Source organism: Phycodurus eques, chromosome 18 (assembly GCF_024500275.1).
Source record: "Phycodurus eques isolate BA_2022a chromosome 18, UOR_Pequ_1.1, whole genome shotgun sequence".
NCBI lineage: Eukaryota > Metazoa > Chordata > Actinopteri > Syngnathiformes > Syngnathidae > Phycodurus > Phycodurus eques.
In genome coordinates this window covers 6,860,287-6,884,759 of record NC_084542.1, presented here as the reverse complement: position 1 = coordinate 6,884,759, position 24,473 = coordinate 6,860,287, and the positions used below count along the sequence as shown (strand labels likewise).

At 41.1% G+C, this 24,473-nt stretch overlaps 1 protein-coding gene across 8 annotated transcripts in view; it reads right to left on the bottom strand.

Annotated features, from left to right (window-relative positions):
* LOC133416762 (nesprin-2) overlaps positions 1-24,473 on the bottom strand; it is a 71,159-nt gene that overhangs the window by 26,303 nt on the left and 20,383 nt on the right. For 6 of the 8 annotated variants that reach the window (XM_061703912.1, XM_061703911.1, XM_061703913.1 and 3 more), the window contains 24 exons: positions 24,193-24,342; positions 23,908-24,108; positions 23,453-23,527; positions 22,684-22,869; positions 22,417-22,587; positions 21,976-22,113; positions 20,335-20,534; positions 19,626-19,758; positions 18,643-18,825; positions 18,053-18,202; positions 17,026-17,202; positions 15,595-15,750; positions 15,356-15,505; positions 14,265-14,435; positions 13,988-14,121; positions 13,021-13,180; positions 12,214-12,396; positions 11,719-11,832; positions 11,451-11,605; positions 11,156-11,288; positions 9,960-10,054; positions 7,655-7,889; positions 7,280-7,477; positions 1,914-2,036 (listed from right to left, as the gene is read on the bottom strand). In XM_061703912.1, the coding sequence (XP_061559896.1) occupies positions 1,914-2,036; positions 7,280-7,477; positions 7,655-7,889; positions 9,960-10,054; positions 11,156-11,288; positions 11,451-11,605; positions 11,719-11,832; positions 12,214-12,396; positions 13,021-13,180; positions 13,988-14,121; positions 14,265-14,435; positions 15,356-15,505; positions 15,595-15,750; positions 17,026-17,202; positions 18,053-18,202; positions 18,643-18,825; positions 19,626-19,758; positions 20,335-20,534; positions 21,976-22,113; positions 22,417-22,587; positions 22,684-22,869; positions 23,453-23,527; positions 23,908-24,108; positions 24,193-24,342 (3,771 nt within the window). The remainder of the gene's footprint in view (positions 1-1,913; positions 2,037-7,279; positions 7,478-7,654; positions 7,890-9,959; positions 10,055-11,155; positions 11,289-11,450; positions 11,606-11,718; positions 11,833-12,213; positions 12,397-13,020; positions 13,181-13,987; positions 14,122-14,264; positions 14,436-15,355; positions 15,506-15,594; positions 15,751-17,025; positions 17,203-18,052; positions 18,203-18,642; positions 18,826-19,625; positions 19,759-20,334; positions 20,535-21,975; positions 22,114-22,416; positions 22,588-22,683; positions 22,870-23,452; positions 23,528-23,907; positions 24,109-24,192; positions 24,343-24,473) is intronic. The other 2 variants (XM_061703915.1, XM_061703914.1) reach the window with 2 other exon arrangements.

Sequence of the window (24,473 nt, the reverse complement as noted above, 5' to 3'; positions counted from 1 at the left end):
TGTGTACTAGTGCATGAGAAGGAAGGTGCAGAAAAGGCGGAGCGGATAGATTCCAATTTGTTGAAAAAGAAGTCCATGAGCCTATTACACTGATCATCAGTGTGGTCACTGTTGGTTGTGTAGATATGGGGTTTGAATTTACGATGGTAAACTGTTTTGTGTTCCCAGAGTAGTTATAATTTTATTCGAGTAAGATTTTGATCTGGCTGTGGCTATTTCCATCGAGAAGGATTTTTGGTGGTCAGAATAGGTCTGCTTGTGGACTACCAAGCCAGAAGCAACAAATCTCCGCTCAAGGGCCCGACCAACTCTCTGGAAACACCATAGCTCTTCAGTGAACCAGTAGACATTCTGGAGAAGGAGACTGCTCTGGTCTTCAATGGGGCATGGGACTCAAGAATGCCGTTGAAGGCCAGAGTCGTAGAGTTCAACTGTCATTGATTGTGCAGCACAAATGGCTGAGAGTTTTTGAATGGCCAGGTTCATGGAGGAGGGATTTATTTATTTCAGGTTTCAGAACTGAATAGGGTGCTTAGTTTTAGAGTGTGGACCTTTTGTAGGGAGCTCCACGAAGATAGCCTTATGATCAGACACACTTAAATATTAGGCTTGTAAGTTTTTAACCAGCGTTTGAATGAGACACATTCAAATGTAGATGACTCAGGAAGAGGAAGAGAAGTTATCTCGAGGTATGCATGGTAAATGACGGCTAAGTCTCCCCTCCGTTCCATAGACCTGGCCTTCTCAAGGTAGGTGTATTCAGTAGGGCAGGCCTAATTTAGGACCATGTATGACCCTGGTTTGTGACAAGTTTCTGTTAAACACATGAGGTCAAGACCCTTTTCGAGGATATGATCTAGTATTAAGCTGGCCTTGCTTGTCAGAGAATGAGCATTACAAATGTTATCACTGGGTATGGTAATATATCTTTGTAGGGGCCAAAGTAGGCTGAAATACACGCCACAATTTCTGTGCTTCCTGGCCCAGAGCAGCTAGTTATTGGATCCTTGTGTTTACAGTGTTCTGATAACGTAGCCAATGACACGTTAGCTATGCGACATGGCGAGACGCCGGCCATGGAGGCACAGGGCTTACGCCCCTGCCGCAAACCTGGGATCTGAGGATATGCAGGGCTGACAGCTGGTGTGGAACAAAGCAGCTAGGTCTGCAGTGAATTATCTGCCAGTATCATCGCCAAACGTCTGTCGGAGTAGACACGGAGATGCATTCAGTAATGCCGGCTAGTGATGGTGAGTCTGCTCGTTCCCGGTGAGTTTCTACATATTTTTTTGTTGATCTCTGTGCTAGCTTGGTGTTCTCCCTCCTTTACGGCGGTCCTCAGCTCGTCTGTGTTCCAGATCGAGCAGGGAGTCAATCAAACTACTGTAATTTCTCGTATATAATGCACATTTATTTCCCAAAAATTTTTTCAAAAGTCAATAGAGCGCATTATACATAGGTATAGGGGCAAATGGAAAAAAACTTTCACATTATATAAGTGACTGGGGTGGATGATGCCTTGCTCAAGGGCACCTCGACAATTGGCATGAAGGAGATTCACATCACATTTTTTATCCTCAGTAGGGCTCAATGCCTGACTCTTCGGTTCCAGAGCCCAAGTCCTTACAGATGAGCTACTGCTGCTCAAATTAATTTATTTACTCTTGACAAATTTAGGGGGATCCATTGAAAAAAAGCCAAATATTTTGGTTTGCTGCTTTCACATCAATCAACTCGTATTATCAAAAGTGTTGTCAGGGATAGGCGGTGTTTTATTGCCAACAAATATCAAAGCGCCTTCGCAAAACTAAGTGAGGCAGAATCCATCCATTCGCATTCCATTTGGATGAGTGCGAGTGTAAATATACTCCACAATAAATACCTCAACAAGTGCATGTTGGTATTGTAATCACCTGAAGGAGCTCCTCTTCCTCAGACTCCTCCATTGTCATGGGCACCTTCCTCTTCATCTGGGTCCTCAGCTCATCCAGTTCACATGTTATGGTGTTTATCTCATCCTGACATCGTGACCAGTTCTATTAAGTTAATAAAGATGCAGGATCAGATTGCAACGTTAATGAAGGTCTGGAGAGGTCTAAATATAAACACTAAGCACTGTTTGTAATGAAGGAATCAGAATTTGTAAGCATTTAAAAAATAAGCACTGTTTGTAATGAAGCACTGTTTGTAATGAAGGAATCTGAATTTGTAAGCATTTAAAAAATATATAAAAATGCAGATTTTTAATTATTACAAAGGGAATTTCCATTATTAGCTACAGATTTTCATCTTCAACATAATTATTTACATATTTGAACAAAATATCTTGTCAATTAAATTCTGGGTGTTAATGTTACTCTCTGTACTGTAATCTGTGACATACAGGGAGTTTCAAAAGGTAAAAACTTAACATAACTTTTCATTACTGTCATATGACAAAATATTCTTGATTGATATTTTTATATGAATATGGCTAGTCCATATTGTTCAATCTCAAGGTCACAGCGAGGACATCACAGAGCAACAGGACTATAGTTTGCTGCTTTTAAATGTTTGTTCAAGTTCATGTCTTTTTTGTTTTTTGTGATATGTTTCAGACTTTTCAGGAGCTAGTGTGATGGGATGAAGACGGTCAGTGGTACCCAGCTATCTCTGGATGGGGATCAGAGATAGATTTGAGCTGTACTTTGATCCCTCTTGGCAGGAGCTTTGTGCAAGCGCTAACGCCGTGCCTGAATGTGAGAGTTTGTGTGTGTGTGTGTGTATGTGTGTGCGTGCATGTGAGTGTTTACGGTGGGATCAGGGCCTGGATATGGGTCATGTAAAGCTGACCCAGCCTCCTCCTATTACATTGACACTAACCTTGTTACTAAATGAAACGTGGTTAACAGAAAGTAACTCTAATACCATTTTAAATGAGGCAACACCAGCAAATTTTTATTTTATGAACACGTGTCGAAGAGGGAAAAACGGCGGTGGTATTGCTGTTATTTTTAAGTTATTATTTCAGTGTAAAGAATTTATACTGGGTGAGTTTAGCTATTTTGAATATCTCTGTTTTTTAAAGGTGACTCAAAGGTTATTGTTTTAATAATTTATAGGCCTCCAAGATACAACAGAAAATTTACGGTGGACTTCTCAGAACTGCTGTCAGTTATTTGTACTGACTACAACAATTTTTTCATAACGGGAGACTTTAACATTCATGTTGACAATAACATGGAAGAAAAAAATCTTAAGAACTCTCTTCTATACTAGACACATTTGACACATCTTAGACCTGGTCATCTCTAAGTATGTTGAAATTCCATTCCATCATTCTTTGAATAACAGATTCTTCCAAAAGTTTAGACAACCTCTATGTCTATTAAGAAAAGGTACATAAATGAGAGCACCACCACTAAGTTTATGGAGACCGTTGCTGTGCCACAAACTGTGACTGCTGAGACAGTTGATGAACGTTTCGATAATTTCATCTGTAAAATCTCAAATGTCATGCCGTCGCTCCTATTAAAACTAGGTCAATCTTGAGGCCACCTAGAACACCGTGGAGGAGCACAAAGATGGTAAAGACCTAAATCAAAGTGTAAGAATGCAGAACGTAAGTGGACAAAAAAAAAACAACTCCAAATTGACTATGACCTTTCCAGACAAAGACTTTGTAATTTTAACCAAGCGTTAGTCAGAGCTAGACAGCAACACTTTTCTGAAATCATCCGTAAGAACTTCAACAATACTCAGACTCTGTTTGCTGTGGTTGACAAGCTCACAACACCCCGCCGAATCAGATAGCTCCAACTCCTAACAGCAGATAAATGCAATGAATTTGCTTGTTATTTTAGTGAAAAAATACAATCCATCAGGTTAAATATTAGCACAAATCAGCAAAATGATAAAATGATATTACATCCGAAGCCACCCAGGAAAAACTCTGTTTACATGTCAGAATTTGATACAATTGACCAAAAAACCAACCAGTTCAGGGTGTACCCCGCCTCCTGCCCGATGACAGCTGGGATAGGCTCCAGCACGCCCGCGACCCTTGTGAGGAGAAGCGGCTCAGAAAATGGATGGATGACCAAAAAGCTGTACAGAAAATGGTTCAGCAGCTGAAACCATCAACGAGCTGTCTTGACTCAATACCACCTGACTTTTTCAAAGATATTGCGAAGTCTATGCTAGCTTTATTTGTAGCAAATAATCAATTGCTCACTTCAGTCACGCAAGTTTCCTAAAGCTCTTAAAGTATGCCATTAAGCCTCTCCTGAAAAAATAGAGCGCTGGACGCTTCCATTTTAGCAAGATATAGACCCATCTCAAATCTCCCTTTCATAGGCAAAATTGTTGAGAAAGTTATTTTTAATCAACTCAGAAATTTTTTGAACTTAAATGGACTTTTTGAGAAATTTCAATCAGGGTTCCGAACTCATCACAGTACAGAATCTGCTCTTATCAATGTGCTAAATGATATAAGGTTGACTACTGACTCTGGAAAGGTGTCAATTCTGGTCTTGTTGGACCTCGGTGCGGGTTTTGATATGGTAGATCATAATATACTGCTGAACAGGTTGGAGACGTGGGTAGGACTAAATGGAACAGTCCTTAAATACTTCAGGTCCTATCTGGAGGAAAGGAGTTATTTTGTAACCATTGAAAGTGCTCAGGCGGCACGGTGGACGACTGGTTAGAGCGTCAGCCTCACAGTTCTGAGGTCTGGGGTTAAATCCCCGGCCCCGCCTGTGTGGAGTTTGCATGTTCTCCCCGTGCCTGCGTGGGTTTTCTCCGGGCACTCCGGTTTCCTCCCACATCCCAAAAACATGCATGAATTGGAGACTCTAAATTGCCCGTAGGTGCGAATGTGAGTGCGAATGGTTGTTTGTTTGTATGTGCCTTACGATTGGCTGGCAACCAGTTCAGGGTGTACCCCGCCTCCTGCCCGATGATAGCTGGGATAGGCTCCAGCACGCCCGCGAGCCTAGTGAGGAGAAGCAGCTCAGAAAATGGATGGATGGATGAAAGTGCTCAATTTCAACGAATGGCAATGACCTATGGGGTCCCTCATGGGTCAGTTCTTGGACCCCTCCTGTTCAGCCTGTATATGCTACCCTTAGGTCAAATTCTTCAGAACTTTAATCTTGACTATCATAGTTATGCAGATGACACACAGTTATATCTAGCAGTGTCTCCAGATGACTACAGTTCAATTGAGGTGTTGTGTCACTGTCTGAAACAGATAAATATCTGGATGAGCCAAAAATGTCTTCAATTAAACCACAACAAAACTGAGATAATTGTTTTTGGCAATAAAGAAAAGAGAATTGCTGTTAGTAAATACCTGGAGTCACTCTCCTTAAACCCAAAGACCAAGTCCAAAACCTTGGTGTTCTGATAGATTCCGACCTGACTTTCAACACTCATTGCTCATTCAGCTCATTCAGAATGCTGTGGCTCGGGTTCTGACTAGAACAAAGAGGTCAGGGCATATTACTCCAATTTTAAAGTCTTTACACTGGCTTCCAGTCAGCTTTAAATTAGATTTTAAAGTTCTGGTACTGGTCTATAAATCACTCAACAGTTTAAGTCCTGAATACATGAATGTAATGCTAATGGCATATAAACCCAGTAAGGCTCTCTGATCGACAGACTCAGGTCAAATAGTGCAGCACAGAGTCCAAAGCTAACATGGTGAAGCAGCATTTAGCTATTATGCTGCACACAAATGGAATAAGTTGCCAACAGAAGTGACATCAGCCCCAAGTGTGCATGTTTTTAAGTCCAGGTTAAAAACTCTTCTTTTCTCCCATGCTTTTTAGAGTATTTCCACTTTTAAATGATATTTCTTGCACTGTATGATGCTTTAATTGTAATTGTTTTCTCTTTGTTATAAATGTTTATAAGCTTTTTTTTTTTTTGCTTTTAAATGCTTTTAATCATCCATCCATCCATTTTCTGAGCCGCTTCTCCTCACAAGGGTCGCGGGCGTGCTGGAGCCTATTCCAACTATCATCGGGCAGGAGGCGGGGTACACCCTGAACTGGTCGCCAGCCAATCGCAGGGCACATACCATTCGCACTCACATTCACACCTACGGGCAATTTAGAGTTCTGAATTAACCTACCATGCATGTTTTTGGGATGTAGGATGAAACCCGGAGAAAACCCACGCAGGCACGGGGAGAACATGCAAACTCCACACAAGCGGGGCCGGGGATTGAACCCTAGTCCTCAGAACTGTGAGGCAGACACTCTAGCCAGTCGTTCACCGTGCCGCCTGCTTTTAATCATGTAAAGCAAATTGAGTTACCTTCTGTATGAAATGCGCTATATAAATAAATTGGCTTTGCTTTGCTTAAACCCACACTCTTTACAGTATGTGGATTCCGTCAGTCCAAAGCCTGCATCCTCTCTTATAAAAGATTTGATAAGATGATAATGTCTCTCTGTGTGTGCCCTGTCAACCACTGTCAGATGTCTAACCACACGGACTGCACACTGACTGCAAAGAGTAGAAGAGTAACAAATGGAAGAGTGGTTAGCACATCCGCTTCACAGTTCTGAATCTGGCCTTCCTGTGTGGAGTTGGCATGTTCTTCCCATGATTGTGAGGGTTTTCTCTGGGTATTCCAGCTTCCTCCCAGATTCCAAAAAAACAATGTAAGGTTCATCCATCCATCCATTTTCTGAGCCTCTTCTCCTCACTAGGGTCGCAGGCGTGCTGGGGCCTATCCCAGCTGTCATCGGACAGGAGGCGGGGTACACCCTGAACTGGTTGTGTAAGGTTAAGTGAACACTTAAAATTATTCTTAAATGTGTATGTGAGTGTGAATGTTTGTTTGTCTCAATGTGCCCTATGATTGGCTAGCATTCAGTCCAAGTCAGCCCCATTCAGACTCCAGCTCACCAGCGACCTTAATGTGTATAAGCGGTAGAGAAAACGGATTAATGGATAGCTGGATAATGTTATGTTTTGCTTGATGTGGTTGGATGTTCTCCATCATCCCATATGAAGGGTCTCTGTGAACCTTGTGTTATTTTTAGCTGTGAACAATCATCTCATTTTTCATGACTACAGCAATATTGTCCATATATTTGTGGTCTGTTGTAGAAATATTTTGTTGTTGTTTTTGTTTATTGTTTATGGAAAATCTTCTATTTATTGTATATTGTTATTGTTTATTTGTCTGCCACCTAAATGTAATATCATTAAGTCCCAAACAATAAGGAATGTTGCACTGAATGTAAATAATACCATTGAAGGATTGGGTTAATATTGCTATTACCTGAACAGTGGTGCTGATCAGGGCTCTCCTTTTTAGGACCAGTGAGTTAGTGTGTTTCCATGCCTCTTCTATGGCCTGGATATCCGACTCCAGTTGACTCCGACTGTCTGAGTCTGACATGGTCTCACACAAATGTCTGCCAGCCCCCAAAGTCTCTGTGAGCATGGAGGAGTGGAGCTCCAGAGCTTTTTCAAGACACTTGAGCAGATTTAGAGAGAAATGTTAAATGTTGACTTTATAAATCACTTAAGAAAAGTGTATTTTGACCAAAACAGTCTAGCTTTATTTGAAAAACAGCACTTTACAAGATCTGTGCAATGGTGTTATGGTTAATAAACTGTGAAAACAGAATTCACACTTCCTAAAAAAACTAACCTGGCAGTGATCTGAAAGCTGTTGTGATGTGACAGGGAATAAAGTGATTGAAGAGCAAGTAGAGGACAACAGAGTTCCAACAGTTCTCAGTGTCTTCCTCAGAAGCTTCATGCCACCTTTATAGATCCTCCACTGGTATATTTGTTCTCTAGTCATGGCCTGATGCTGGCCAGCCAGCAACAAACACCTGAACCACCTCTCACGCAGATGGAACACTTGCGTCAGGAACTCAGATCTGTGGCAGAAGCAAAACTTTCATTTGGTCCGGAACATCCATCCATCCATCCATTTTCTGAGCCGCTTATCCTCACAAGGGTCGCTGGAGCCTATCCCAGCTATCTTCGGGCGGGAGGCAGGGTACATCCTGAACTGGTTGCTAGCCAATCGCAGGGCACATAGAAACAAACAACCATTCGCACTCACGTTCATACCTATGGACTATTTAGAGTCTTTAATTAACCTAGCATGCATGTCTTTGGGATGTGGAAGGAAACCAGAGTGCCCGAAGAAAACCCACGCAGGCACGGGGAGAACATACAAACTCCACACAGGCGTAGTCTGGATTTGCTGATTTATATTATATATATATATATATATATATATATATATATATATATATATATATATCATATATATAGCACATCTGCCTCAGTTGTGAGGACCTGGGTTCAAATCCAGCCTCACCTATGTGGAGTTTGCATGTTTTCCCCGTGCCTGTGTGGGTTTTCTCTGGGTACTCGGGTTTCCTCCCACATCTCCAAAATATGCACAGTAGATTAATTGAAGACTCTAAATTGCCCGTAGGTGTGAATGTGAGTGCGAATGGTTGCTTGTTTCTATGGGCCCTGCAATTGGCTGGCAACCAGTTTAGGGTGTATCTCGCCCGAACATAGCTGGGATAGGCTCCAGCACACCCGCAACCCTAGTGAGGATAAGCGGTACGGAAAATGGATGGATATATCAAGGTTTTATCAAAAGTTCAACATTGTGACTTTTCTTGTTAAAAAGGAACACATAAAAGTAGTAATAAAACAGCAGCACACAAAATACATGTCAGTCATAGTTCCTTTGACCAATTGCCCAATCAGCATAAAACCAGTGGGATTTTACGACTGTTAACAGCCTTTGGCACTTCCAACATGCAGAGGAGAAAAAAACTTTCCTTTAGACCTGGCTGATAATCTTTGGGCTGTCCAAGTATCAAGAGACCACAAACAGGATTTATGGAAGGAACAAGGAGAAGGACATTTAGCTCTTCCAAGACCGGAAACATCTGCAAATTACTACATTTTGTCGCATTGGTGTGTATCCAGTGTCATATGCCCAACAAGCAAAAAATCAAATGCAGCTGGGAACCCGAGATCATTTCATTTTTATTGTTGACGGTGTCTGACCCCACAAAGACAAGCTTCTCTGACTGACAAGAGCATGGAGGGTTCCTTGAATAAAACTGTAATGGCCTCTGATGGCGAAAGCATAGAGAAGGTTTTAGGTTGCTTTTGCAATGCTATAATGACCTTATACAGTATACATACAGAATTTCACTTCATAGAGGGAGACCTCTGCCAAACTGTTGTTTTATATCTATATTAAAAATGCGTGTGTGCGTGTGTGTGTGTGTGTGTGTGTGTGTGTGTGCGTGCGTGCGTGTGTGTGCGTGTGTGTGTGTGTGTTTAATGAACTCTCAGTTTGCTTCCTGAGTTCAAGGTGGACGAGTGGCGGTGTGGTGCCATTGTGAGTTGAATTTTTCCACTGATGCCAGTGAATCACATGTTGAAAAAAGATATAAAACACCTTCATCCAGATCCTCGCCAAAATTGAATGGGTTCTTTCTTGGCCCATTTTTTAAGGTTTCTGTTACAACAATGCACCTGATATGCATTTAATTTTTATTTTTTTAAGAATTTCACTCGTAAAATTGGTTATACTGGCAGCTCGTCAAGACCTATCAAAATAAATCGTAATACAGTACAAATTCAAAGACAATAATATGGTTCAAACACACCCAATACAAAGGCATGATACTAAGACAAAAGATTTGCCCGGATATTTTGAGAATATATGAAAATAAACTGCCACTATGTAGCAATTACCTTAAAAGAATTACACTTCAAATTCATTTGGATGACTTTTAAAAAGCAAGATGGTCTCTCCATCATTGTCATAGCATAAATGTTACTATCCGGAGTAAAATGAGATAATTCCTTGCTGCTGCTTAAACTAGTGACCTGAAGGGGAAACATTACTATAACTGAGGAACTGTACACGCTTAAGCTGAAAAACACTTAAATGTTCTATCACTTACTTTTTCTCCCATGTTTGCTTTTCCATGGATTTTACTGCATTACAAAGTAGACTTTGGAGAATCTCTTGTCCAGTAATCGTTTCGATCTGACGCCTCTTCATGAGTGAGAGACAACACAATAATAAGAAAGGTATTACAGTACATGATTGTGTAGGTTACAAACTACCAAATCTCTTTAGAATACAGCAATTGTCTGCTGATGAAGATTAATTCTATTCATTCTGTATACAGTATATATTTATATATAAGAAAGGTGAGGTAAAGAAGAGATTCATTTATAGCTTAAACTTTGTCATTGTTGAGAAATGACAACTGCGAGAACTGCGTGGCCTGTAATGAGAGATTTTAGTCAGGTTGGATGTAAAGCACAGTCCCACTCCTACGAAACAACATCAATATCTCCCACTCTAGCCTGCACTCACATATGGCATTTTTTATGGCTCCCTATTTATTGCATAGCGAGTTATAAGAAATTTAGACTACTCTGTCAGCTAAACAATCATCACAGCAAAAGCAGAATAAAACGGACCTGTTGGCACACCATTCTTAATTTTATAATAAAACTGTCACAACTTTGATTTTTATAATGGAGTATTTTGCCAAAATTCTTTTTACAGCCATGAGGTAAATCAAGCAATTAAGTGCCCTGTTGATCAATCCAACAGAATGCAGCCCTATAGTTGCGATCACACTTGATTACCGGCTATGGTATGGTCTGACCATGTCACATGTGTTTGTCAATGTGTGTCCAGCATGCACAAATTATGTTTGACAGGGGGCCTTTTTTTCTTAGTTTAGTCTGAATATCTCGGGGGGCAGCAGAGTGGTATTTGTGGTTAGTCTGCCTCCCAGTCAAAAGGAACATCATTTTTGCTCGACCCTTTCTACGTGGCATTTCTTTGTTCTCCCCATGCTTTTGTGAGTTTTCTGCGAGTACTTTCTATTTCACCTCTTGGAACATTTGCCTTATAGTGATATTTGCTTGGATAGAAAAATGCAATGTAACGTACTTATGAGACTATATCGCATACTATACCTGGTTCCCTCACCTACAACACTTACAGGAGTTTTATGTGATGACTTGTTTACTGATTATTGACGGGTTTTCTGTTTTGCTTCTGCTGCACTCGAAAATGTCCTCAATGCACAATAAGACACTCAATCTAACACTAGACAACCTTATAGTAACATTGTACCTGATGGACAGCAAGTATCTCTTGGAGGTTGAAGCCTCTTGGAAGTTCTGACTCCAGCTCCTCCAGGATAAATATTAGCTCTTGACACTTCTGATGAAAGTCTTGGGACTGCTGATGTTCACGTTGCAAAATTCTGACAAAACGACATTCATACAAATAAAAAAGGAATATAATTTTGTGCCAAAAGCTCTTTTAGAGAATTGAATTACACCCCCTACCTTCCTGTTCTGCCCTATTGGCTCATTCTACACAACCGCAGTCTCATTTCACTGTCACAATGATTAAACTTTCTCACCTGTACAAAGAAGACATGTGATTCACTCCGTGGTTCCATTTTTTGCTGAGCATGTGCAGTGTGTCTTTCTCCAGCTTGTTGAGAGTCATGTAGCTGCTCATCTCACTGACATCAACCAGTGATGGAAGCAATTCAATAAGTTTCAATAGCTCCTGCTATACAGCCAAGAAATAAAAGGTTTTAAGAGCCCATGATGAAAAAGTCTTGTTGAGTAAAACTTTAAAAAAACAACGATTGCTCTTGTCTGTTGGCAAGTACTCAAACCAACCTTCACAATGTCTTTTTCATTCATGTTAGATTTCTCTCCATGCAGTATGTTTTGTGTCTGCTGCTCAAGGGCTTCCAGCTGCGTGTGAAATAGTTTGTGGTTGTCTAAATCTTCCTGTAGAAAGAAATGGGACATTTAGCACATCTATCTCACAGTCAAGAGGTTCTGTGTTCAAATCTCGGCTAGGGAGCTCCTGTGTGGAGTTTGAATGTTTTCCCCCGTGCTTGCGTCGGTTTTGTCCCGGTGCTCCAGCTTCCTCCCGCATTTCAGAAAATGTGCAATTAGCTTAACTAAAGAGTCTAACTTGTCCATAGGTGTCAATGCGGGTGTGAATAGTTGTTTGTTCATGGTGTACCCTGCCTCTTCCTAAAGTCTATTTCCCTCAAAAATGTTAACTAAAATCCTACTTGTATGACTTGTGAGAATCCAGTTGAGTGATTAATTTCTCCTGTGCCTTTCTGCTTCAGTTAAGCTACCCTGTATTACTGACAATACCTGACGACTTTTCTTTGTGTCGGACAGCCCCTGGTTCAGCAGAAGGACCTCAAGTGACAGCCCCATGCTCTCTGATTGGACCAAATTTTGGACCGGCGGGTTGAGACATCCAACGAGAGGCTTTGACAAGGCCAGCATGTCTACAACGCTGTTTTGAAGGTCCATAGCAAAATTCTGCAATTTCTTTGCATTGATGGAAAAACAAAATCACAACAGATATTATCATCGGTTACAGAAAGAGGAATCTATCAACAGCAGTAGAAGAAGAGTTAAAAACCTTGGTGACACTGGTGACGGGGAACATTTGATTAGGTTAGATTTAATAACGTAATTGTAAAAGCAATTACAAAATAAATGCTCATGTTTGTTTTAATTCCTACATTTGTAAAATAGAAAACATTGCATGTTCTGACTGCCATCCAGTATTTGAGGAGAGATGTGGAAAATGTGAAAGGTTGAACCCCATGTCCCTCAAGCTTGTTTTTCAAAACAACCTCTAATGCAGCATGTGGACTGTACAAGATGAGGGGAATCAATTTAGCACAGTAAAACGAGACATAACAGCCATGAATTAGTTTCTGAATCAGCGTAAGTACGCGATGAGTCAAGCAGGTTATTCAATCATTCTTTTTAAGAAGAAAGGTTCTAAGAATTAAAATAAATTGATTGCGCTTAGTGACCATCCACCTGTTTGGTAATAGAAATAATCAAAATAGTTTGTTAGTTCTGGGTTGAAGGTCCCCCCCAAAACAAATTCCCCAATCAATTTGAAGTGCTTGAACTAAGCTCCACTGAGTGGACTGTGACCTGTGATTCCTGTTGGGGTGAAACAGAGGAGAACTGACACCGAAGGTGTTCCAGCTGACGGGAGGCGTTATCAAAGGCGTGATTATACTGCTGCCAGACGGTTAGAGTCTCGTCAGTCTTCTGGTGTTCCTCCTTCAACTTTTCCAACATGTCCTCCCACCTGGAATGAGATGAAGTCAGTATGAATTTATAACTTATCGTCAACTCCTACGTCTTGCACGTGTTAAAATTAGCGTTGATAACCTTCTGATGAAGAAAGAAACCCCCACAATGGTCACACTTCAAACAGACAAAATTAGTAGTAGATTTTTTTTAATTACTGAAAATTAACTCATGAAAAACAGGTGTTTCTTTCAATGACTTCTGTAACTCTCAATGAGACTTGTGCGCCTGTTAGCAGGTAGTCAGCTCCTCATTCCTCCAGTTGTGTCAGGTTTGAAGCCAAGGTGCATTCTCCAGACTGAATCTTTCCACAGCATTTAGATCAGGGATTTTCAGTCAAGTCTAATGTTTTGTTTTTAGCCATTTATTGTAATAATTAAAAAACTATATAATATAAATAATATTTAATATTTAATACTACAATGGTGGCACGGTGGAAAAAGCACATCCACCTCACAGTCCTAATCCCGACTCTGGCCTTCCTGTATGGAGTTTGCATGTTGTCCCCTTGCTTGTCTGGGTTTTCTCCAGCTATGCCGGTTTCCTCCCAACATTCTAAAAGGTTAAGTTGATTTCATTCTTTAAATTATCCTTAGGTGTAAAGATGAATGTAAATGGTTGTTTGTTTATATGTGCCATGTGATTGGCTGGTGACCAGTCCAGGGTCAACCCCACCTATCAACCGAAGTCAGTTGGCTCCTACTCGCCCACGGACCGAGTGAGAATAAGCGCTACAGAAAATGGATGGATGGATGTAAGGAAGGCTGGATGGATGATTAAGAATCAGTGAGTCCATGTTACTGACCGCTTTCTTTCTTGTTCTATTTGATCATTCAGTAACTGAGTTGTTGCACCATCAAGAGTCTTCAAAAGAATCTGAAGGGATTTGTTGATGTCTGCCCAAAGCTTCTTCCCTTGCACGCCCATCTCCTGGAGTTGCTGTGCACAGAAAACGTTTCATATCATAATTCCGGATGTATCTCCAAGAGTTTTGAATGTTATGCATCAAAAAATGATGGCTGTGAATAAGTGAGTCATTAAATCTTTCACATGTACATTGGGTAATACACATTGATGCTCACCTGCAGAAGCTCCAGATAACCTTCTGTCTGCTTCAGTGAAAACAAAGGTGCTCTGTAAAGCTGCATTGTACAGTGCACCCTGCTGATGTGCAGAGAAACCTCACGCAGATTTCTGTCCAGACAGACCCATTCCTTGACGATTTTCTGTAACGCTGGTGTCAAAGCTTGAATCTGTGAATCCGCATGAAGCAAAATTGTTGGATTTAGTTTTTTCCTTCAATTAATATATTTCTCTTAATAATTTTAATCAAACTACATTTTCTCAAGTGTGTGTTTTTAGATGTTTGAGGTGTTCCGGGCACGTCCCACCGGGAGGACACCCTGGGGACGACCCAGGACACGCTGGAGAGACTACGTCTTTCAGATGGCCTGGGAACGCCTCGGAATCCCCCTGGAAAAGCTGGATGAAGTGGCTGGGGAGAGGGAAGTCTGGGCGTCCCTGCTAAAGCTACTGCCCCCACGACCCGACCTCAGATAAGCGGTAGACAATGGATGGATGGATGGATGGATGTGTTTTTGGTCTTTGAGTGCAACAATCAGTTCCTCAAACAATGATTCAGTGGGATTAATAGTAAAACGTAATTATGAATTAAGTCATTTGTTTTTGTTTTGGTTTTGTTTTGTCCATGGTAATATTTTGGAAAAGTCATACAAATCATTTTACTTTATCTCAGTATTTGTTAATTCATTAACATACATAAACAGCAATTGATGTGATGTATTCATCCATCCACCCATCTTCTATACCGCTTATCCTCACGAGTGAGCTGGAGTCTATCCCAGCTGACTTTGGGCGAGAGGCGGGGTAATTGCGATTTTAATAACAATTGAAAAAAGAAAGGCTAATTATTCATTAATGATGTTTTCGTTTATCTTACTTGTTCTAAAGAGAATTTGGTAGCATCTTGCACACAATGTATCGTTAATATAAAGACAGAGAGTATATCAAGTCCGTTATCTACCATCTATAGCCAAGACATCTTTTGGGGTGCGCCCCTGATATAATGCAGTGCATTACTTCTTATATTGTGTCATACTAACTCTTCTAAACACCTTCAAATTCATCATTAACTTTTATGTTCTATTTCTACCTGCTGACTGAGATCCTCACAAGCAAGACTGACAGTCTCAGCCTGGTTACAAAAAGCGACATCACACGGATGTCCCTTTTCGTCAAGCACACACGTGTTTTTCACCCCCTGCAAAGCTGCAACCACTTCCTTTATTCTTCCAACAACAGCCTGGAGGAAAAATCCAATAATATCAGATCAGATTAGAGTGGCAGAAAGCACGGTGTAAATAACCTGTAATTTGCATCTTGTTTGCATACCTCCGACTCCTGCAGAACCTTTTGAGTCTGTGCTTGACTAACAGGATGTTTGCAATGATTCAGATGCTTTTTCTGCTGTTCAAGTGAGCGACAGAGATGCTGCAACTGTCTTTCTCTGGCAGTACAAGTGTAATGGAGCTCTTGATCTCTGTGAATCTGCACAAGAAATCAAGCATGCAAATCATGGAAATGATTAAAAAAAAAAAAAAAAAAACTTTAACCAATATTGAATCACTTAAACAGTGAAGTATACAGTAAAACCCAGCATCTTAACCTTAAAAAGCTTCAAAATGACTTAATTGATGTTTACGTATTATCTAACCTAAATCACGCTCCTTGTTTGAGCCATTGTAATTTATTAACTGCAATGCTTAAACAAGATGTGTCAGAAAGGTAACAGGACTTGAGTCACAAAAGGTATTTTTTCCAATCCAAACTAAAAACGTCACGTCACGTCTACAAAGACATCCCGCGGCATTTGCTTCATTCAGTGCGCGAGAAGAGGCAAGAGTGGTGGCAAGACAAGTCGTGGCTTTCACCATGACAACGCGCTTGCTCACAATGCCCTGAGCATCCGACAGTTCCTGGCTGAGAAGAATGTCGCCGTGCTGGAGAAACCGCTCTACTCACCTGATCTGGCTCCATGTGATTTATTCCTTTCCCTAGCTCAAGGGTGTCATCAAGTGTACCCATTTAGAAGACAGCGATAACATCGAGATGGCTGTGGCAATGGAGCTGTGGAAGATCCCAGAAGAATCCTTCCAGGAGTGCAAGAAGTCATGGCAGAGAAGTCTGGAAAGTGTGTTAGACTCCAGGGGGATTACTTTGAAGGGGAAAACTTGAAGTTTGTAGTTTAGATTTGAAATATATCTTTTGAAGCGGCACGGTGGATGACTGGTTAGCACATCTGCCTCACAGTTCTGAGGACTGGGGTTGAAATCTTGGCCCGGCCTGTGTGGAGTTTGCGGCCACGCCGGTTTCCTCCCACATCCCAAAAACATACATGGTTTGTTGATTTAAGACTCTAAATTGCCCTTGGGTGTGAATGTGTGCGCGAATGGTTGTTTGTTTATTTGTGCCCTGTGGCTGGCGACCAGTTCAGGGTGTACCCCGCCTCTCGCTCGAAGATAGCTGGGATAGGCTCCAGCACTCCCACGACCCTTGTGAGGCTAAGCGGCTCGGGTAATGGTTGGATATATCTTTTGTGACACCGGTCCTGGAACCTTTCTGACACCTCTTACATTAATATCAATTCAATGTAGATTGTGCCAAATCACATCATTTATTTAAAGGCACTTTCCACACAGAATAGGTATATGGCAAGTTGCTCATACAGCACATTATAAAGACCCAACAGATTACTTGCACAGTAAATGCTGCTCTTTGTTCAACAGCATATATAAATATTGAAGAAGAATACAAAAAAGAGACCTGGTTGTCCAGCGCCCCCTGCAGGTGAAGCCACCGCTGTCTGAGGTCACCGAGTTGCTCCCCGTACATTGTTTGTTCACAAAGAAGAGCCTGGACATCAACTCCCATCACCTGAGGACGAGTTTGGGAGAGGAATTCCAGAAGAGGCTGCCCATTGACCAAAGACATCTTTAATGCCTACAGGGAAAAGAATATGTCAATAAATCAATATAGCATTCACATACAAGAGACATTTCAAGGCAGTCAATGAGACTCGGACAATCAAATTTATTAAACAACAGTATATGTTTATAATGATATTGGTATGTCATATTGTCTAATGTTGCCTTATTTAGTTATATTACAGGGGGAAAATATATCGGACAGTATCAAACAAAACTTTGCATTCTCCGTCCATTCATCTATGTTCTATAGCGCTTGTCCTCATTCGGGTCGCGAGTGAGCTGGATCCTATCCCACTTGGCTGTGGGGCAAGAGGCGAGGTACAGTCTGGACTGGTTTCCAGCCAATCGCAGGGTACATAATGTATAGACAAACAACCATCCAAAGTCACAGTCACACCTATGGACAATTTAGAGTCTTCGATGAACCTAACACACATCTTTTTGGGTGAACATGCAAACTCCACACAGGAAAGCTGGACTCAAGAACCTGCGAGGCAGACAAGCTAACGACTACATCACAGTGTTTGCCTACCTGCAAACCCTTTTCTCTATATTATTTAGTATGCGTGTTTTAGTATTTTTTCACAGCTTCTATAAAATTAGAAAAGACCTGTAAAAAGATTTTGTCAGCATTGTTTATGCAATATGTACTTTTTGGCCCAGCAGCAGTTGGTTAAGTGTTTTTGCACACTGGTTTGCGTGGGAAGTGATTTTCAGACAGTAATGATAACTAAGGATTGTGGGGAGGTGATGGCAGCACACAATAGTATCTACAAAGATAAAGCTATTGGCGATTTTTGAATAAATTCCTCACTCGATCAACTCAAAAGAGACAGATGGGGGTCTTGAGGTGTTATGTGTACCTGGTAGCACTGCAGCGTCCTTCTGATGTGAGCAGCGTCTGTGGCCTTGTGGACTTGCTCTCTCTCCTTCTCCAGTTGGACGTCCAGCTTCTTGAGCCAGTCCTTCAAGTCAGACAGCAGCTTCATCGGTGGCCACATCAGGAGCAGCTTCTGATAACGCGAGTAGCACACATTCAGGTACTGTATTAAAATCGACTCATCGTCTGATATAAACTGGCATGCAATCAAGTGGTGAAAAGCTGCATTTGTAGTCAGTGGTGATTAATGATCGTTAAAAATTAAAGGTGTCCTCCCATTTCTTTGGACTTTACTCTCAATCGTTATAGAACTGAAGGAATTTTCACTCCCTGGGATGGAACAGATCACCAAAACCCTCATTATTTTTGATAAACTGCCTCCTTAAAATCTCCTTAATTTAATAAAGAAAAACTGAAGTCACCGTAGTCATGTTAATAAAGTTCAAGAGGTACAAAAGAAAATCCGCTGATGCCACTTGTGTGAGAGAGAAGATGAAAATCAATACGGTTGGTTCATTTATTGGAGAAAAGCATATGCACTGTAAGAATATGTTTACATGCAGTCATTTAGACCTGTTGCAGCTGGTCCTGTATATTTCTCAGGTCAGAGGTGAGCTTGCACCAGGTGATCTCCATCTTTGTGAGGCGCCCTCTCAGGCCAGGACATTCCGTTTCCCTCAGACGGAGCAGTCGAGTGGCTTCTCTGGTGGCAGATTGCTTGTGAGCAGACATGGTTTCCATCTCTATAGAGAAGTCCTACAGAAAGCGTTTAACCTTTGTCAGAAAACATTGCACCTGTACGTGTTTAGATCCCATATCTCTAACATGAATGATGCATTAACTATAGGAGCTATATTGTTTTATGCAATTTTATGCAATCAGTATTACTTCAGATTTTTCTTCACTTTAATAAGTTGTACAACAACCATATGGACTCATCCATCTAGCCATTTACATACTGCTTATCATCTGCTGCTGCCATTGGTGCAGGAGACAGTAGAGAGGATGTGTGGTAGGTCATTTAATAGCAACGGTGGGGGAAATTGTAAAACAAGTCGCGAAAGCCCTCATTTCACAATACAAAAATACTGCAACAATACAAAAATGAAGTCAGAATAGAACAATAACTCTAGAAATAGGCTACCAGTGAAATAAATCTGTAATTTTACATTTACAATATATTTCTGTTATGAAGTATGTACTGTACTGTATTGTTCTTGATAAAAACACACCAACTTCAGTCAAATAAGCAATAATTCAGGCAAATGCTTCATGAGAATAAATGTTGAATTTATAGTAGGTGTTTAGAGAGACAGCATTGTGTTTATATAGGAATTTTGACATTCACTTCTTAAAAATACAAATTTCCCCTAGGGTAAGGGTAACCGGAACGGAAGATGAATGAACGAATGAATTGTGACTTTATTTTTTTCAGTATAACAATGTTATTATTGTAATTCTATGACAATACAGGTATTCACAAATTATAGGTGCTCAGATGTTTTCCGATTTACTAGCGTGTAGTCAGACATTAGTTGCTATACATAGAGTCTTACCAGCAGCTGAATCAGACCCCTGTAAACACTCTCCTGGCTCACATTAGAGGTATCAGTGAGTTCCGACCAAATAGTCAGGTCTTTGTTGGCATCAAGGAGCCATTTACTGACAGAGGCAAAGTCTGTCTGAAATCTGTGGGGAGAACAAATGTAACACAAAGACATCTTACTTAGTGAAGCAGAACATGATTCTTCTCTCTTCAGTGGGAGGAGAGGACAGAGGCTTTGGTCCAATACTGATAAGAGAACCTTCTTTTAACTTTTTGTGATATTGTACATGTTCCACATAAATCTACCAGATACAGTATAATTGTAGTCAACAGCAAAGAAAAGTAAAACTGAGAAACAAATACAGTTCAAATTACAGTATCGTACTTAAATAGAAATGTGGCATGTTCCCGCGGAATTACATGATCAAATCCAATCTTTTAGCCATTTATTGAAAAGGACAGTCAAACACAGAAATACAAAAAACACTTGCAAGGAGCTACAGCAGGCCACAAATTATCCATCCAAATTCCTTATGTCACTCATTAGGCCACACCCCTTAAAGGGGCACATACCCAGTTGCCCAAATGAACAATATTTACACTCTATAAATCAGTTTATTTCTTTACATTCTATTTGATTATGTTTTATTGTATTTTGTTATTGTCACTTGAAAAAAATGCAATATAGCGAGGTAACCCTGTATTGCAAGGTAGCCCACCTGACCCAGCTGTCCCAGATGTCACTGCAGCGCCGAACCTCCTGCTCCGTGCGGCTGCAGATGCTTCGCCATCGCAGCTCCAGAGCACCACCTGCATGGCTGATCGAGGGTGCAAACGAAGGATCTGTCTGCAGCTCACATCTCTGATCCAGGAGAAGTCCCAGAGCAGCTGTGTTCGCTTCCAATTGGACCAAGGTTTGCTGGGTGAAAATGAGAATCAACAGTACTCATAGCCATCAACTTCTACTCCAGCACTCAAATTGATTCTAAGGGCCGACTCCAACTGTGAACATGTTTAAATAATCGTGAAACTGCAGGACCACAGGGCAGCAGTGGAAGCTAATGGTAAGAACGGAATTAATTGTAAAACATTAGAAAAAAGGGAAACTGAGTGTGGGAAAAAAATAGATATAACAGCGCTATCCAATTTAACTACAGTATGCGGACAAAATACCTCAAGAAGATAATCGGTTGGCACTCGAGACACCTGAAGTACTGATACATAGGGTAGGGCCAATGACCGCCAGTTGGGGACCTAGGGCGTGGCGTGTTGGTCGGTGGGTGGGGTGGGTGTGGCATTGGGTCCCTGCGGCCCCCACCAGGTGGCCAGTTGTCGGGGCGCCTCGGTGGGGCCGGCGGACCGCCCTGGGTCACTCGGTGTGGGACGTGTCCCATCCACCAGGCTGCTCTCGGGTGGACCCCTGGGCCCAATCCCGCCCCTCGATTGATTGGGTGGGTTCGTCAGCCTCCGCGGTGCGGCCACAGCAATTACAGGACAATCTTTGTGCATGTAAAACGGTGTCAATTTACTTGCATGTATCCGCAGGCACACACCCCTAGGACTCTTTCACTGGGTGTGAGGTCACGCACTTACTGCGACAAATAACTCATTAATATGCAAATCACTTGTGTATCCCCTCACTTATACTCTCATCATGTAGACTTTTATAATTTACATAATTAACCACACTTCAGTTGTACAGCGGGTTCACGACCCTTGTCCTGCATGCTTCTTCTCCTGTCCTTGTCCTGTTCCATCTTGTCCTGTCCTTCCCTCACAGGGTGTAGCACTACAGCCCCATGCAACACTCATATTTAATGTTTCATTGTTGTAGATAATGTAATGATTTACTTCTCTCATCCTGTTTATAATTAGTGCTTTGTCTTTTGTCTTGGTTTCTCTCTCCCCTCTAGAAACTTTGTTCTGTTCGACTGATCGACTCTGATTCGCAATAAACCTCAATTATAATAGTAAGAAACCACAGGGGAAGCTTAAAAACTCCACTGTGACACAGTAAACTGTTCCGGCATAAAAGGGATACAGATTTTCCATTCTTCTTGACCTAACAGCCAAACAGGACAAAAAAAAAAAAAAAAAATTATTATATATATTTTTTTTAATACATAAAAAAAGAGACACCTGACGTTTCCCTGGTATCAAGATATTTTGAACAAGTCTATACTTCCAGCTTTTGGGGAAACCTTTTCTGTCCTGTGCCCCAGAGTACAAAAGACATGGTTAAATGAAAAACTTCAAAGTCCTGATCTCATCACCCCATCAAATACATGGGCCCACTGACCAATTCCTAATGACAAAACAGTATGGTCATAGTGGTTTCAACATTATGGTTGCTTACTTACCTGGCAGGCATGTAGACGGTGTTTGATATGGGACTCCTCATCATCCGTTCCCTCTGCTTCTGCACTGCTGATGCAGACGTCAAGCTTGTCTAGCAGTCTCCCCAGACGACCGCAATTATCCTCCCAGCGGATCCACTCCTGCGGCAGGTTCAACCATAAACATTTATTTCGGGACTTGTACAGACTGAACAAACATAAACAGTTAAAATGATGATTGAAATTGGAAACATAATGACATGTTGGATAAATGGTAATAGTTAACAGAGCATGTGGTCAAAAGACTGATATTCATGTTACATTAAATTCAAGGACATCCTTCGATAACTACACTTGAACTTAATTTGTATTCTTAAAGGGAAAAAATTAACCAACATTTTTTAAAGGCTAGCTTCTTCAGTATATAGGGCATTGTATGGTGTATATCCTTTGAGAATAATAGACCTGGAGCCTCAATTGAGATGCCACTTCCTGTTGTAGTGCCTGCTGCAGCAAAGCTTTGCCCCGAACTGCTAGCTGTGCTTGCTCATCCTCTTTCCCCCGTAGTACTTCCGCATTTCGATTGGATAGATGTTGCATAAAAGTCAACTGAGCTCCAAGAACCTGCTGGAACTTCTAGATTAAACAGAATTTAATGGAATTCAGTTAATATAACTTAACTAGTCAACTGTGACACAATGTAATACAGTATACGTAATGAAGGACACGAACCTTATTTTTATGGAGACAAATGTGTAGTTGACTAATATTTTGAACAGGTCTCAACTGCTCCTCAGCTATGCATCCTTCACCAAGATCCAGTAGGCTACTTATCCCATGAAGTAAGGACTGCGAAACTTTCTGTATCATGGTCTTTTCTTCTGAACTCTCTCGCACATGTCTGCTCAGTGCACACTGCTGAGAGACAAAGAATACACTTTATTTTGAAAAGACATGAATTTTTGTGATTATGGTAATTGTAGAAGCGGCACGGTGGACAACTGGTTAGCGCGTCAGCCTCACAGTTCTGAGGACCCTGGTTCAATCCCCCGCCCCACCTGTGTGGAGTTTGCATGTTCTCCCTGTGCCTGCGTGGGTTTTCTCCGGGCACTCCGGTTTTCTCCCACATCCCAAAAACATGCATTAATTGACAACTCTAAATTGCCCGTAGGTGTGACTGTGAGTGCGAATGGTTGTTTGTTTGTATGTGCCCTGCGATTGGCTGGCAACCAGTTCAGGGTGTACCCCGCCTCCTGCCCAATGACAGCTGGGATAGGCTCCAGCACGCCCGCGACCCTAGTGAGGAGAAGCGGCTCAGAAAATGGATGGATGGATGGGTAATTGTAGATTGCTTTCCTGTTACATGCATTTGTAGTGCGATAGTAGTTGCACCATATCACAAAATCCATTCTTCAAGATTGTTAAATATATTGTAAAATTATTATTACAATTATTCATCATTAACACCAATGTAGAACAATACAAAATCAATTAACATTACCTCCAGAATGGCAATTTCTTTTTGACTTGGGAATATTTCATGATGCCCCAGCTGAATCTCCTCCATAAAACACAACTGGTTGGAGAAGAGCGGAAAGTGTTTATTGTGCATATAGTATATAAATATTAATAAGAATAATAAAAAAAACTTCAACATGGAATATACACAAATAATTGCCTATGTTTAAAAAGATTAATTTTCAATTACTGTATTTCAACTGACTGCACTAACAGTTCAATGAGATACTCATCAAGGGCACAAATTTAACTTAATACGGTATAAGGCATTTATTAATCTTTTGTCAATCTGAACTCATTTGACATTTTAAACCAACAACCACAAAGTACATCTTAAAAAAATTCAATTTTTGGCCACACAGTTGGTAATTATCTGTTAAAAGTCATGATCATTTAAAACATATCCAAACAAATCAAACTCTGTGAAGTATTTCGTACCTGATGTTGGCTTTTAAGAACCAGAGAGTCCAAGGAGAGATCGTTGAAAGAGGTGATGACTAACGGGACATTTTTCAGACATTTCTGCAGGGATGTTAAACAGCTCAGAGCATCTGATCCATCACTCTGAAGTACAGGACTGATCTTTGACGCCACCTCATTCAGCAGGCCAGCCAAAGTCATCAGCTCGTTTGATACGCACTACACAGGAATTGAAGATGGAGTCCATTAAGGCCAGCTGTGTTTGAGACTGAAGAAATTATTGAGATAAAATATGTTATTCACTTCATGCTGCAATATCCTTAGTTGGGTCTCTTGATCCCCAACACCTCCAGGAGTTAACAAAAGGTCTGTCAAAGCATCCAGGCATTGAAGAACTCGCCGTGTAGCCAAGTATAAGTGATCCTTAACACCTGGAGCATCTGCAGAGCTCACCTAAGAAATAACACATTGTCATCTCTCTTGACAAATACAACATTATTAAAGAAAACAAAAGAAAAAATCCCATAATCTGACTTTGGAAAGCTTGCAAATTTAGATAAAGTACAACACCAATTCCAATGAAG